Source organism: Vanellus vanellus, assembly GCF_965231255.1.
Source record: "Vanellus vanellus genome assembly, chromosome: 3".
Lineage (NCBI taxonomy): Eukaryota > Metazoa > Chordata > Aves > Charadriiformes > Charadriidae > Vanellus > Vanellus vanellus.
Genome location: NC_138907.1, coordinates 17,424,179 through 17,440,347, shown reverse-complemented (window position 1 = coordinate 17,440,347; position 16,169 = coordinate 17,424,179). Strand labels below are relative to the sequence as shown.

General features: G+C 39.5%; 1 protein-coding gene across 25 annotated transcripts in view; it reads right to left on the bottom strand.

Moving 5' to 3' along the window:
* The window catches only part of NRXN1 (neurexin 1), a gene marked incomplete at its 5' end in the record, with an annotated part of 721,771 nt that overhangs the window by 118,444 nt on the left and 587,158 nt on the right, over nucleotides 1-16,169 (bottom strand). For all 25 annotated transcript variants that reach the window (XM_082481382.1, XM_082481373.1, XM_082481381.1 and 22 more), the window contains one exon: nucleotides 8,924-9,095. In XM_082481382.1, coding sequence (XP_082337508.1) covers nucleotides 8,924-9,095 — 172 coding nt within the window. The remainder of the gene's footprint in view (nucleotides 1-8,923; nucleotides 9,096-16,169) is intronic.

The following is a 16,169-nucleotide window of genomic DNA, read 5'->3' as shown; positions in this document are numbered from 1 at the left end:
ACCGAAAGAAAATTTCTAGGCGCAGGAGTGTTCTCCTAATTTACCCTCTAAGAGAAGCAATTTGTGCAAAGAAGCAGACTTGGCCCAGTACTTCTTTCTTACTCATTTCTTAAGCTCTTCTATCACTATCATAACTTTTAAATACACATGGGGGAAAAAAGAAATGGGAATGGGGAAAAAAAAAAACAACACAAACCACTAATCTTTCAGAGGGGAGGTGGGCCACTGATTTAAATACAGTTCAAATAATATTTTCTTTAGCATTCTAAACATTCTCAGAACTTACTTGTTTTCTGACTGCTAATGAAAATAATTCATGACCTGTCTACAGCATTAAGTCTTTGTCTTGAGCCAGTGCAATTAATTAAAAATATTTTCGATAGGAATTCAAATTATCTCAACTGTGTGTATTATCTTTCATGTATCAACTTCTCTTTTGCTGTTATGATGCTTATCCAACAGAACAAGTTGATTTTTTTTAACTTTGGGACAAGAATGAAAAATGCTTTGATCAATTAAAACATCATTTAAGCTAATGAAGATTTTACAAAATCTCTCACTCCAGAAAAAAAATGCAAGTAATTGCATAAAGCACTACATTTTTCATGTTTAAATTTTAGTAGTGTAAAAGTTTGGGGGGTTTAAATTCTTGTGTTTCAAAATATCTTTTTGTTGTTTTTTAAATACCTTTCATTTTTCCTTTTTTCATTTTCTATTTTATTGCCTGTCAAAGGAAGCATATGTTGTTTTTTGAATTCTTCACTAATCTTTGTCTTCTCTAGTAGTCTTGAAATCTTCTCTAGTACAGCCAGTATATATGGTTTCTAACTTTTTTTTTTAAAGTTGATGTTAATGAATATATAACTTAAGGTTTAAATGATCATACTTCCATTGAAAATCAATGGATTTACTCTGTTGGTTTTCATTAAGTGGGAATCTGTACCTCTGTTGTCCCTAAGGCAGAGTCTGATCCATGAAAGAACTCTGCCTTTACCACTAGGGTTGTGTAATTTCTTTCTGAATATTTTCACACATGGAACTTTGTCAAAGACTTCGTGCAAAAAAAAAAAAAAAAAAAAAAAAAAAAGTATGTTAACTCATTCATATTTCTACCCCATTATCTCCTATCAAACCAGAGTAGGTTTAACTAGAATAGTTACCAGCAGACATTCCCAGATGGAGACCTCAGCGTAAACAGAACCCCAAGAAGAGGTGACTGCATGGACACATGAAAGGCCATAGAGAACATCGATGAGTTTTGCTTTCCAAATCTGAGAGGATGAGACATTACTTGGTAACCAAGGAAGTACTGACACTTAGCTTGTATTTTTCCCTTTCTTTTCTTATGAATTCCATGGGCTAAATACTTTAGACCCACACCTATAGCCTGATTTTATACATATGCATAAATTTGTATATAAAAGTGTTCATTTGCACTGTATAATTCATCTTCTACATATTCCCAGATGGAGAGTTCCTGAAAAGTCCTCCTGTTCTTTCCACACCCTGTTATCTCCACGGGAAGTAAAGTATTATGAGACGCCCTTGTTTCATTGGCACTGCTAGTTTCTCACAGCAGGAAAACGACATACAAAACAGGAGACATTGGGCAATATCTGTTTCACAGAAGCTTAATTGCTGTGAACAAAACTTAAGTCTTTTCCGTTGAATTTCCCTCCTGGGCAGAAAGGCAGTCTTTATTTTGTCTTTGGGAACGTTGCCCCCACCAAGTAATGAGAGACTGCTCCGAGTTTGTGAGCTTTGCAGCTCATCAGAAGAGGGCATTCTTCATATACTCCATGTCCACCATCAGGACTGACTTATCAAGGTGACAGATCTGACTGTAGGAGTGTCAAAACTGAGCACATGAGGAAGAACCAAGATGCATTCTTTTATCCAAAGAAGGAAGCAAGTGAGAAAAAAGGTAAAGACGACGTGTTGCTGGACAAATAGATAAATAAATAGGAGTCAGAAGGCTTATATTATTTCAGTGTGGGAAACACCCCGACAGTCCCGCGTCCTAACAGCAGTGGCCAGGGAGGGTTAAAAAATTACCCTATGTCAAATGCAAGGCAAGGCACTACTTACTTGTTAAGTTCCTACTTCCCCTTGACCATTATAACGTCGTATGGATGTGGTGATAACAGCCTATCTGTCCATCTTATTAGAACATTCGGAGATACGTTTGTGAAAGAGTTCAAGATCTCTCCTGGCCACCACGCTTATGCCTGAGAAGCAGATCTTTGATTCTCTTCAGAAGTGGTTGTAAGGGTTTGAATTCGGAAGGTATATCTAAGCCAGTGTTATGCAAGTTAGACAACTACATGGATTGCTTGGGAAATACTAATCCATTCCGGAGAAACAAATGTAATGACACGAATGTCTCCTGTTAATATTATGGTCAATGTGAACACACAAGACCAAGACAAATGAATGGTGCTTATCCTAAATAGGATACATGGTAATAGCTGACTCTTTGTATTTATCTTAAAGTTAAGTGTATCCCATGAAAAGATGGCAGACACTTTGTCTATTTTCCAGAATACAGGGACCAAGAAAAGCATTTAAACGAGATGCCCCCTTCCCCTATCCCTTGGATGTTCTGCAAAAACAACCTTAGCCCACAGATCCAGAAAAAGTCCCTAAGATAACATGCGCGCTCTCAAATGTTTAACCTTATGTGATAAAGCGAAAAGAAGAAAACGAAAACCCAAACCAGAATTATTCTGGATTATACGAAAGTCCTAAGGGCTTCAGCTGCCAGTTGCCACATTGCAGAGGTACTTGGCACTAACCATAATGTCGGCCTGAGGTTTGATCTTCTGCCAACATACATGGACTCTCACAAAGGTTCTTCTTTGGTATGTATGCTCGATTGTAATTTATACTCCCCAATCACAAGGATACATCTGCTCCAGTAGTCTGGCAGTGTTTTGGACAATCTCTTTTGTGTGAACAACGCGTGCGAGGTGCTCATGCTGTCAGATCTAGGTCTGTCAAGACACATCCCTGACAATGTCTGCTGACCCATGGGGTACATGAGGACAGTTGCAACTCAGTTAAGCTTTTCTAAGGCTGACCAGAGATCCAGGGACGACCAGGAAGACTTTGTTTTAGGTATATGCCTACACGAGACTGTATCTTCCAGACTGCTGCAGGGTCCCAGGAACTGCTGAGTATTCCCAGCGGTCTGAACAGTTTTGAAACCATAGACCAGTTGGGCAATTTTTAACAGATCATCTTATATCCAGAAAATTCTGCATCAGTCTGATTTATGATGGAAGTCCTGAAGAGTAATTTCCTGCTGGTAAAATGATTGGTTGCGCCGTGTTTTTTAAAAGAATCAGCATTGGGCAAACTCCCTTTGACTGCAGAAAGCGTACAGTTATTCACAGAAAAGTGATTTTGAAAATCCTTCACAATAAATGGTGATTATTGTAGCTTTAGAAAGTCACCTAGCTTGTTCCGATATACATTCCCAGACTAGTAAAATGCACACCCTTCACTACTAAGGAAGGAAAATTAGAAAATTGAGAAAATTGTTTTTCTTGTTAAATAGATATGGTTTTCAGCACTGCGGTGAGAAACATTTTTTTTTTTCACCTATTTTATTTGAAACAGGTTTTCTTTCAGGTAAGGAAGAAAAGGTTGTTTCAAATTAAATGAAATTATTTGTTCTCAGATTACCTAAACCCCCTATAAACACTAGGCAATCTTGACATGAAAAGTCAGAACATTTTATTTAGAAAATACTGAAATTAATATTTTGACATTACTAAACCCAATTTCCTATTATTTTGTTTTTTCCTTTGGCCATAATTCTTAGTTCAGTTTGACCCAAATTAACAAGTCCTTTGGTACTCTACCATAAATAAATTCTTAGCAAATCTACATTTCAGTGTAGAATTATGGCCTAACTGAAGTTACAATGCTCACTTGCAGCCCAGAAGGCCAACCGTATCCTGGGCTGCATCAAAAAAAGCGTGGCCAGCAGGGAGAGGGAGGCCCCTCTACTCCATTCTTCTGAGACCCCACCTGGAGTACTGAATCCTGCTCTGGAGCCCCCAAAATAGGAAAGACATGGAACTGTTGGAGCGAGTCCAGAGGAGGGCCACGAAGATGATCAGAAGGCTGGAGCACCTCTTCTATGAAGACAGGCTGAGAGAGGTGGGGTTGTTCAGCCTGGAGATGAGAAGGGTCTGGGGAGACCTTACAGTGGCCTTCCAGTACCTAAAGGGGGCCTACAGGAGAGATGGGGAGGGACTCTTTCTCAGGGAGTGTAGCGATAGGACAAGTGGTAATGGTTTTAAACTGAAAGAGGGGAGATTTAGATTAGATATTAGAAAGAAATTTTTCACTGTGAGGGTGGTGAGACACTGGAACAGGTTGCTGAGAGGAGTTGTGGATGCCTCATCCCTGGAGGCGTTCAAGTCCAGGTTGGATGGGGCTTTGAGCAACCTGGTCTAGTGGGAGATGTCCTCGCCCATGGCAGGGGGGTTGGAACTCGATGATCTTTAAGGTCCCTTCCAACCCAAACCATTCTATGATTCTACAAGAGCAGCCTGTTCACAGTAGAAGCTGAAGTTGCCACTATGGTGCAGTCCCACGGCCCCAACATTGCCAGACAGTCAGGAAGGGCAATTAAAACTAAGTTGTGAAGCAGAAAAGATAAGCCATATGGAGTAGAAAGGATCTGCGTGGAAAATGGAGTTAGTCTATTGATTAGGAACTCTGACTGCACAGTCAGCAGTTTTCTCATTCCTGTTTAATATGATCGGAAATGAGGCTGCATCCAGGTAAGTTAATGGGAAATCACTATCTGAAAAAGAGGCCAAGGTGAAATAGTAAAGTTCTTTGGGAAGGTGCAGAGGGATGATAATAATTCAGTAAAGAGACATAACATTGAATTTAGTTAAGAAAGATGGAATATACAATTACAGATCTGGGCATCTTAGTCAGCTATCAAAAAACTACAGTATGTCATTCTCAATCATAGGTCTACCCAGCAGCCACTGACACAATGAGGAAGTGGGAAAACAGGACAAACATTTAATAAAGGGCAGAAATTGATGTGTGCGCCCTCATAGCTCTAGCATTACACTCAGAGAAATGTCAAGAGAGAAACTTTGGAGTAAGAAAATAAAAAAAAACTACTTTGATGAGAGTCTGGAAGAACATATGTACCTAAATCTAAACCTCTGTTTCTAAAAATCATCCAACCATTTCAGGACACGGAAATCTCCACATTTGTCTAGGACTAAAACACATTTTACCCCCACTATACTCCAAAAAAACAACCAGCCACCTTTTCAAGGATAATCTTCCTCTACCACTGGCCACTCCCATCTCTTTTCCTTTTATGGCTCTCTCATTTCACATCTACTCAGATACAAACTGAAGTGCATTGGCCCAGAGAAAACATAACACTCGAGTCCAATAGGATGGAGAATTTTGTACAAGAGAAACTTGCTAGATCTTACTCATCTTCCAGGGTCATTTCTGCATTTCATGCAGCTCTAGGATAAAACACTCGAAGCAACCGTGGAAGCCCTATGGGAGATTGCCGTATGATGCTTTTGCAAGGTGTCTACCTCTGACTGCTCATAAAGCGGTATTAGAGAATCACGTGTGCTACACCAGCTAGAAAACCCTTTGCAAGAGCACTGAACACTGGGCAACTCCTGAGACCCAAGACTGAGTTCAGACTCCCTACAAATCCCACACAGACTTGTGGCAATCAGGGCCACAGCTCTTTTGAAAAAGGTGCTCGCTTTGGGTATCAACAGGGGTGCCCACAGCAACCTCCTAGCAAGTGACGCAACACCGACTGTTATTTGGCCTTGGGTGCCATTACCTACAGCAGTTAGATGGGGCTGTATAAAGGCTACACAGGCAACGGAACTGGAAAATCCTGACCATCTGACCAGAAACTCCTCTCAGAAAATCATCACCCAATATTCTAAGACGCCAATCACGAACAAGCAGTGTCTTGTAGTCAGACACTCCAACCAGAGGTCTAATTCAGGGTGTAATCTTTCCTTGTAACGAAAGGAAAGTTCACGAGTTGGTATGCTTTAGGCCATCAGCTGATTTTTTTTGTATTATTTCATTTTTGAAAAAAGGAAATCCAGCATATTTAATAGCAAACTTACTAATTATGCTGCTAATCTTGTTTCTGTTCTTAATTAAAAAAAAAAAAACAACAAACAAACAACCCAGAAGTAGGAGAGACAAGTCTGCGTTTATGTGCAGTGGTGTAGGAAACATTAAGAAATTATGCAGAAAGAAACTATTCAAGAAACAGGCACAAAGCAAAGAAAAGAATCGTCTTTCTAGCACTGAAATGAAAGCTAATGAGCCCTCACTCATGCAAACAGGATCAAATTTGGCCCGTATCGTACAACAGGATCAAATTCGGTCCATATTGTACAACTGGAACACGTCCTCCATCCAAAACATAAGCAAGGAGCAAGTTAGCTGGTTAACCAGTAATGCCAGGTACCACTGTCCGTCCCTAAAACAGCACCAGCAGAAGCATATCCAAATTGGATGCAGCAGCATTTCCCAAACTGTGTTGTCTGATATCGTTAAGATGTTACTTTTGGAAATACTACTTTTAGGACTGGAATGACAGTGGTAGCTTTGAACACGGTGCCATTAATATCTTCAGAGCAGTATCAACCTTGCTCAAAGGCAGCATAGTCTTCAGGACAAGCCTACGTCTTTTCTAAAAGGTACATCAATACCAGTCCATAAAGAAACTAGTGTTTAAAAAGGGGTTTAAATGAAGAGTGTGGCAAACCTGATGGAGCAGCATGGAAATACAAGAGAAGGGTATGGCTAGGGAAGGGAGAAGAGACGGAAGGCGAAAAGGAGGAGGATAGATTTCAAGAGCAATGCTATGGCACACAGGAGCCATAAAATACTATTATGGGAAATGCAAAGAAAACGAAAGGCCAACAGCAGTCTTGGAAGATCCAGCAATAAAGCAAGCCAAGGGACTCTGTACCCCGGCTGATGAAGCAACTGAAAATGCCTTGAAATGCAGCTTGTGCGTACATTGCTCAAGGAAGCTCAAGAAGTTCTAATTTTTTGTTTTCCTTTTTCAAAGAAAACATCCAACCTCCTTCCACTCCGCTAATCCCACCCCGAGGAAATCACTCTATTTTCTAAATTGATCTGTGTTCAGTATTAAACAAATTCTGTGTGCCGCTGTCTTCAGAATTCAACTGCAGCTTGTCCTTGTTGTAGCCACTTTGTATTTTCATGAAGAAACAGAACAGAGAAGAAAAAGAAAAATATTTTCATGCTCATCATTTCGGTAAAAAAAAAAAAGGAACAAAAAAAAAACCACACCCCAAACCTCTTTTTTCCTTTCTGCTACATAAGTCTTGAACACAAACTAAGACACACTCCTCCTCGGCTTCCACCATCTTATCTCAGCTACCATTTACCAAATGTCACAAAAGTTAGAAACCAAGAGGGGCACAGGGGGAAAAGGTATATCTGAAAAATCACAGGAGATACGTCATTCAGTATCCCCCTCTCCCTCAAGAATTTACCACCTCTCAGAGATGTGTCTAACTTAAAGCCATTAATTGTTTCTAACCACCGGAACTGTCACTCATTCATTACACATTAGCATGCAGGTAGTTTCTTAAACAACTACTGCTATACACAATTTCATTTGCGATGAATACTTTCATTTTTATTTTTTGAATTCTAAATAATTTCCAAGAAATTATCTAAAGGGTTATAATTCACCTGTGGATTTTTTTTTTTTTTTTTTTTTTTTTTTTTAAAGGCAGGTGAACAGCTGGACTACAGCTCAAACACCACCACCACAATAAAAAACAACCCAAATAAAACAACCCAAAAAAAAACCAAAACAAACCAACCCCCCCCCCAAAAAAAAAAACAAACCCTAAATACTAATAATTAGTGCAGGGAATGGCTTATGCATTCCTTATTAGTGAAACGTACCATCTCACTCCACCCCCAAAATGAAGAATTTTCTACTTTTAAACAGATAAATCAGAACTGTCATTTATGTAATAGCAAATATGCAAACCAGAATACCTTTCACTTAGATCTCTGGATTTGCTGCCTTTTGTTTAATAATATAAACACACACACCAACTGTTAACAGATAACATGCAAATTTGTAAGTTACCATTAATGGCTCAGTAGTCCTATTCAATAAGAAAGGGATTGCGTATCTGAAAAACCTGTTGCCTTTGAAAACGAATAAAATTAGTAACACAGTAATCTGCAGTGCATGGCATTTGCATAGAATTAAATACGGGGCCGTTCAAGGCAACTCTGTATTCACATGAGCGGTCCTGTCCAAGTAACCAGCATCACTTGCATAAGTAATATCTCGTAGTTTGCGATTTAAGTTAAGGCATCTTAATTTGGTTTGGTTGGTTGTACAACTGATAACTGATAGCCCTTTTGGTTTATGCCTGCTGGAATACTTCTGCTAAATTCATAAGCTTCAGACTGCTTTAGTAACAACTTGCAATTAAAAGAACACAGACAACCTTTTCCTCAGTAAATGTTTTACCCCATCACTTGGAGGTCGATTTGGAAGTCACTTTACTGCGTAGCTTTTGTCAAAGCCTTTTTTCCCCCCCTAAAACAACAATCCAATAAAAACAAATGAAAACAAGAAACAAAACCAATATTTCATGCTTTGGTAACTGTATTTTTCCACTTCCAGTAATAACTTGAATTTGCGCTCTTAAACTCGCTCAGGAAATGCCATCATCATAAACTGCATATTGCTCAGGACTCCTTAACTACTTAATTAGCTACTAAAACACTGTGAAGGAGCTGACGTTGTATTAGAAGAGAAGCAAAATAAGCGAAACTCCACACATCCCCCACCCTCTTAGTCACGAGCGTTTGTGTAAGCCCTTACCTGCTGGGTAACGTTCGATAACTGGCCAGTTGTCCACCTGCAATGTGGCATTGCCGCCACTTCTCGTGAAACGTACTACATGGTATTTTCCATCATTAATGATTGCGTTGATCTCTTCAATAGAGATGTCATCAGTTCCAACATTAAATTTAACTCCAATTTTTCCCTGGTGCTGCATATTTAAAAAAAAAAAAAAGGGGGGGGGGAGGGAGAAGAAGAAAAAGAAGAACTAATTAAGAGTTGTTTTAGCAAGAAATAGAGACAGCGTGTCATACAGGGAAAGATTTCTAACAACATCTTCCCTCCTCAGATGTAACTTCTGAAGGCTTGCATGTGGCAGTGACAAGCCTCCTGACAGCTCAGTAAGTCCGGGACGTCTCTTTGATGGATAATTGATATTCCTAATGAGCTACTTCACCAAATTGAGTTCTCTCCTTTTCCAAGAGATTCAGACCAAGATGAGGATGGGGGAAGGGGAAAGAAAGCTCACGTTTTTCTTTCTTTGTCCCCTCCCTCACCTCCATGAGGATTAACACCATTTTTCCTTTCAGGCTTTCCAAATGGAAAGCCTTGCGGTGTCACTTGGAAGAGGTACGAGGATTTTCTGGCTATGAAAGCCAAGGCCCAGCCCCTGCATCTCCTTTCTCCAAACCTCATTCATTCTCAGAGTCTTCGCAAATGATAACAAAGGAGGAAGCTGCTTTTTTTTTTTTTTCTTCTTCTTCTTCTTCTCTAATGGAGAGAGATTTTTTTGCATCACACTGTAGTAGCTCTGAATCACTAGGGCAAGAACAGACCGTTGGACTAACAAAGACTTTCCTGATCACAGCCAGGGGGGAGTGAGAGGCGTTTGTGACACAGGGACGGCATCTTGCTCACACTAAGGACTGAGACTCTCATTTTCCTGCTGGGATTTGCCTGGAAACTCCTGTGCCTGAGCGTGCCTAGGGCTAAGGGGACTTTCCACACACATTCATACCAAGGCTGTAGATTTTCCAGATGATTGTGACATTGGCATGTTTTCATTTTTTATTGTCTTTTAATTATTAAGGTGTTCACTCTAATGGGACGTTTACATTTTAACAAAGTCTTAATGTCTATTAAAAGTTTAACTTAAGGACTTCATGATAATTTTTTTTCTCTTATAAAATCAATTGTACTCCTGAATAAGGGTATCTATTAAATTGAGGAGAAGAAAAAAGCACTGCACAGTATGAGATTAGGGTCTTGTGCATGATAAGTGGCAATTCTACGTGAAATTTCACCTCATTGGTATTGGTACAGCCTTCTTAAAAGTTAAAGAACTTCTTAAACTTTTTACACTACCAGATAAAACACAATTAAACGTTTCAGTTTGTACCTCTTGGTCTTTCACATCAATCTTTCCAGAACCAGCTTCACCTCTCCTGCGTAGCTTTTGTTGTCTGCTCCCTTTCTCTTACTACCCTGGCACCACTCCCTGTAGTAAGTGTATCCTGCAGCTCCTCATCTCTGGAAGTCTCCCAAGTGAAGCACTCAGGAATTCTTCCACTTTGTTTTATGCTCTTCTTAAATACCTGACTTCATTTTCCAGTAGTGCTTGCATATTCCAGTTACACAGTTGAGCAGCAGCTGAACACCTTCGGAGAAAGTCCCTCAACGTTTTGGCATGACGCTATCACCTCTGCTGCTATGATATTTTTAAAAAACAATAAAAGGACCATTTCCCTGCTGAGATTTACAGAATTACTCCAAAAAGTAATTTTTTTTTTTTTTTTTTAATTTTCTCAGTTGCTTAAATAATGTTCTGAACATTCCTCTTTTTTCCTTGCGGATTGTTTTAATATTTCTCTATTGGCTGGTCCTACCTTTCCATGCCTACAGGGTGTCAATAAGGGATCCACCTCATCCAGCACTCGCTCACCTTCTTTTGCCTCTCGTGTGAGCTGCAGAGCAATCTCCCAGTTATCATGGGAGAGTAACTGTAGCTCTCTTTTATTTCAACCAGTTCAACTATGACTCAGAATAGATTTTACTCATTTTCTCCCATGGATGCAGCAGCTTATTTGCTTCCCCTGTTTCATTCATATGCTTACTCTCTTTGTGCAGAAACATATACAAAGAAATATAACACTGTCCCGGCTCTAAAGCAATCTCCTCTTTTACTAATTTACGAAACGCAGAAAACCAGCATGTAATGATAATGGTACATACACCTTTTCACAGTACTTTCAAAGGCTTTGAAGATTTTTAAAAGCTGACTAATTTTATGGTGATTCATAATTATACTATTCATAACCTACGTTTTACATACCTGCTTTCCTATTTGCTCTACATATGTGTATATACATATATTATTTTAGATCAAAAAATGACAAGGAAAACCAAACACCTTTGAGTGAACAGGACAGGGGCAGGCAAAATGAAGTGGTGTAAAAGGCAAATATACCTTCAGCTTTTCCAAAATAAGAGAATATGGTGCCACAACAGTTACCAATTTACCATTTGTAAATGGCCAGGTATTGGCAAGTGAAATGAACGCTTCAGAGACTTGAAGGCAGGCTTTTAGCCTCACTTGATACGTATATACCTTTTAGTGAAAAAAAGCAAGTTTCTCTGACTCCTCCACATATGTACAGAAGTACTGCGCACAGACACCAAGCATGCACCCGCAATGCAAGTATCAGCATCACAGTTGATAACATACTGTAGTGATTTTGGGGCTCTATTTCTGATATATTTATGTAGCCGAGAACATGGAAAACTCAATTTTTAAAGGATACGTTTTATTTTTTCACACTTCTTCAGCACCTATGGGCATTTGTGCAACCTCCCGTAAAACAAGGAAGCAAATCTGGGTTTCAAGTTTAAGTCTTCCATATTATTATATCCATATGTAAGACTGACTTCTGAACATTACGCTGCACATGATATGGACTACAACCCCATTGCGCACAGCCTTTTAGAACCACAAAATAAAATACGATGCAAAGACCTGACCGTACACAACCCCAGACAGATCATGACACTACCATGAAGCAGTAAGTCACCATGCATCAGCTGAGTTACATTAAGCATCTCCGTATGTAGATAGTGGGGTTTTTAAGCCCTTGCATAACCATGCAGTAGCTTGACTCGCTGTACTCCTCCTTCACTGCAAGATAAGCTAAGATTACCACCACTGCTCCCCAGGACAAAGCAGCGCAGGGATCTCCAAAACACCTACAGACAATCTACGTGACACTCGGAGCCCCAAACAACAGCTCTTAGAAAAGCTACGCTTTTGGTTTGGAGGTGCTTTGGCCACGTAGCTCTTCTGGTTTTGAGGCCAGGGTGACTTTCTCTCCGCAGCGCCCACACAGGCAGATAAGCTTATTTGGAGTTACCCAACGTACCCCTACACCTTACTGCAACCTGCAATGTCGGCGTTGCCTACAGTTTAACTCTGCTGTCCAGACATTTGTAGGAGTCCAAGCTCACAGGGTTAAGGATAAATACCTTAATGGCTTCAAAGTTGGACAAAAGCATGAGATTTACAGGTTTAGCTCCAATCCTACCTTCCTAACGTGCTCCGAAACCCTAGGAGTTTTGGTTGCTCAGACAGTACAGGCGTGTGCGCATGCATGTGTATATCTACCAATCGTTTCAAAACATTTTGTCTTCAAAAGCCCTGGCAGCTACTATTGTAATCTAGCAACTCCAGTGGAATATTTTCAAGCACGTTTTATGAATTGTGCACCCTAAATACTTCTGCCTTGGCTTTAGCAGGCTTCTGATGAAGCACCGAGAATGCTGATGAAGCCCAGAACCAAGCGAGAAACGTGAAATGCAAATCAAGTCGGCAGCCGACAGTGCAATTTATTCCCCGTTGGACCCTAGTTCAGTGCTACCGATCTGCCAACTCCAAATGCAGTAAAACCTATGCTAGTATAAAATATATATAGATATCTATCTAGCTCCAGAATAATGATATTTCCTATAGCATCAGCAAGGTTTTACTGCTCTCTGGAGTAATAATTCTGGAATCAGTCTAACATGAGCGTGTGCAAATTCAGCACAACAGTAGTTTTAGAAGAGACCACAGACAACCTAAGCTCATAATACTTACAACCTTTAACCGCTTCCAAAGAACAGTAATAATACTGTGACTCCCACAGGTGAAAAACCAAAAAAAAAATTCGAGCGTGCAGCGTGCCAGCTTGTCAGTCCCTGAGGCACAAGTTTCTGGTGAATGTGATAACAGTTTCTTAGAACTAACTGATGGTTTGCTTTGATTTTATTGAAGAATAAAGTTTCTTAAGTTTTATTAAGAAGAGTGAGATCATTTTAACTCAAATGTAATCAGAGGCTAATATGCTATAGAAATTATAGAAATATATGCAAAATAATTAAAATAATTTCTGGTTTTCTGAATCCTGTAAGGAAACTCTTATGTAAAAATAGTACTGTTTGCTCAGGGAGAGAGGAGAGTGATATATAATGGACAGAAGATACATCTGAACTCCAAGCTCAATTGACTAACTACATGTATTTTAGTCTAATGATCCATCAATATTTCTTATTACTATCTAGAATCTTCCAGAGGAAATGTTTCCTGGGAAAGACACAGGAAAAATATAAAACATCTGGGAAGAGTTCTTTGAATGAATCCACCTTTTATATTCAAATGAAAGAAGTTAACTGTCAGAAAATGCCTTTTAAAATTCATACTCTCAGGTAATATGTCATTAACCTAACCTCATAAGTGATTTTTTTATATATTTTTGGTACTGCTTTTCTCTATGAGAAATGATAAAATATTCGAACTTATTTTTACCAACAATAATAAAATCTTTTTACTTTTTAGTCAACTGCAAGACAACACACCATAGGCACAGGCATCCTCATGTCATCCCTCATCTTGAGTACTTACAGTAGTCAGGTTTTGTGTCCCTTCACGTCTTCAGAAAGGTACCCATTTTCAGGGATGGATTATAGCTTTCAGTATATCAGGGCTTGACATACTGTACAATAGGTAGGAGGGGCTGGAAAACTCTATCAGAGCGCTAGCAGGCAAAGTTATCAGTCACAGGTAGGCACTTCAAGCAAGGAAGCCAAGATTTTTGCTGATGTCTGATAAGGTGCACCCACCCGGTATTCTGTCTTTGATAGACTGGCACCTGACAAGCATGAAACTGTTTGGTTTCTCTTTCTTTTCCCACAAGCTGGAAAAATGTAGCTATGGTGGAGAATGAAAAAAAAAAAAAACAAAACCAAAAACAAAACCACACCACAAACCCAAACCAAAGTTTTCCCTTTCCTAAGCTTAAGTGAGGAGACTGAGCTATTCCCAATGTTCCTTCTTGCCAGTTCTCAGCATTTCTTTGCAACTTTCCCAATATTTGCTTATTTCTTAAATCCACAGCTCTGTAGAACTTAGGTTATGAAAAAAAATCCCACTTCTCATTTTAAAACAAGCTCCTAGTTCTAATAATTGTAAGAAAGGCTTAAAACCCAAAGCCTTGCAGGCTACTGCATTGGCAGGCTAATAGAAAGAACTGAAAATCATGTTAAATCCCATAATTTTAAACTAACTGCTTGATTTTTTTTTTTAACTGGAGGTGTGATACTCTGTGCAAGTGACACTGATTTCATTACCCTCATATCAAATTTGGGCTTCCTCTCAATTGAGTCTCCCAGCAATTTTGCTGCTCCTCCTTTATCTTTATCATTGGACCTGCTTCTGGAAAGATTTGCTCTCCTTTACTTGATTTTCAGCCTCCTGGTCTCCAGGACAGTGGGACTGGTAGGATGAACTGGCAATAGTTACTTCCAAAATGCTCTGTAAGACTTTATGTACAGCTGACCGGTCTTTTTGAGTCTCGGGTACAGATGATGCTTGCATTCAGAAAGTTTTTTGATTACTTGAAGGATATCATTACTTGGATTGAGCAGCAGCTGGGATCCAGATGTGACCCTTAGATCCCTGCAAGAAGCACAGGCAGGTCTGTGGTACCCATTTGCACACACCAGTCCAATTTGAAATGCGTTCCCGGCAACAAAATGCTGCCTAACACTACACTAAGCCAATATTCATACTATTCGGAGAGGAAAACTGTTGTTTGAGGAGCCACAAATGTTGCCAGTATTTCCTGCAGCACCTGTGCATGCTCACCTAAGTGCAAAGCCAAGCACGCCTTTCTCATCTACACCAAAATTCTTCCAGAGACAGTATAAGGCACTTGAAAAACAGATCTATAAGCATAAATATACAGCGACAAACCTTTTTTTTGCTCCCCTAATTTTGGGATCCTCGCTCAGTTGTTTCACGGATTTTGTTAGAGATGAAGAGAGAACTTGCAACATATTTTGCTCTCAGGTATTATTCAGAAGCTCCGTAAGAACGTTTCCTAAACCTTTAAATGACCCCAGTTTCATGCCATCGAGTTATCTAGATTTTCTAAATCAATACAGAAATAATAAAAATTCATTGTTCACCAGATGCCCCTGGATGACATATCAGAAATAGCACTGTCACTGTAACAATATTATGTATGCAAATACATACAGATGCTACCAGAGCTACTGCGCTCTTAAACGTTGCTCTATAAAAATTATCAGCTTCCAGCCTTAAACCAATGACCCTTAAAAGAGGTAAGTGAAAGATGGGCCCAGCATCACACTAATTTACAACTGAGGCGGACCTGGGAGAAAAGCCACCTAAGTGGCTCACTAAGTGGAAGAAGTGACACGTGACCTAAACCGATTTTTTTTATGTCACAAAATGCCACATATGCAATCACAGAACAAAAAGCCTGGAAAGAAGGTATCACAGAAGTTTTCACTGTCCCAGTATTTCGGGGCAGGAAGCAACTACTCTTTACTACTATGAAATAATAACTTGTATCACTTTCTGCTTTAAAATAATTGTCCTTACAGTCTGCTTTGTGTTGTTATAGCAGTTCGATTTACACATAAAGCTCAGCAAGCAGAAAATGTAGAAATATTTATAAATCTACAATTCTGACACTTCAGCTCTCAGACTGCAGTTTTCCTGTTTAGTTTTAAACACTGTAATTCTCACTGCTCTGTATCATAGCTATATTATTTCAAGTTACTCTGATGATGAATTACTGAGACAATACAATTATCCTAACAACCAGCCCCCCAAAATGCAATAGTTATGGAAGACATATGGTGTCGAGCCCGCAGCAGCAGCGTACTGCATCTTATTATCCACTCAGCATCATTACTGCAGTACACAAAATTGAATTTTTCTGAGAAAATA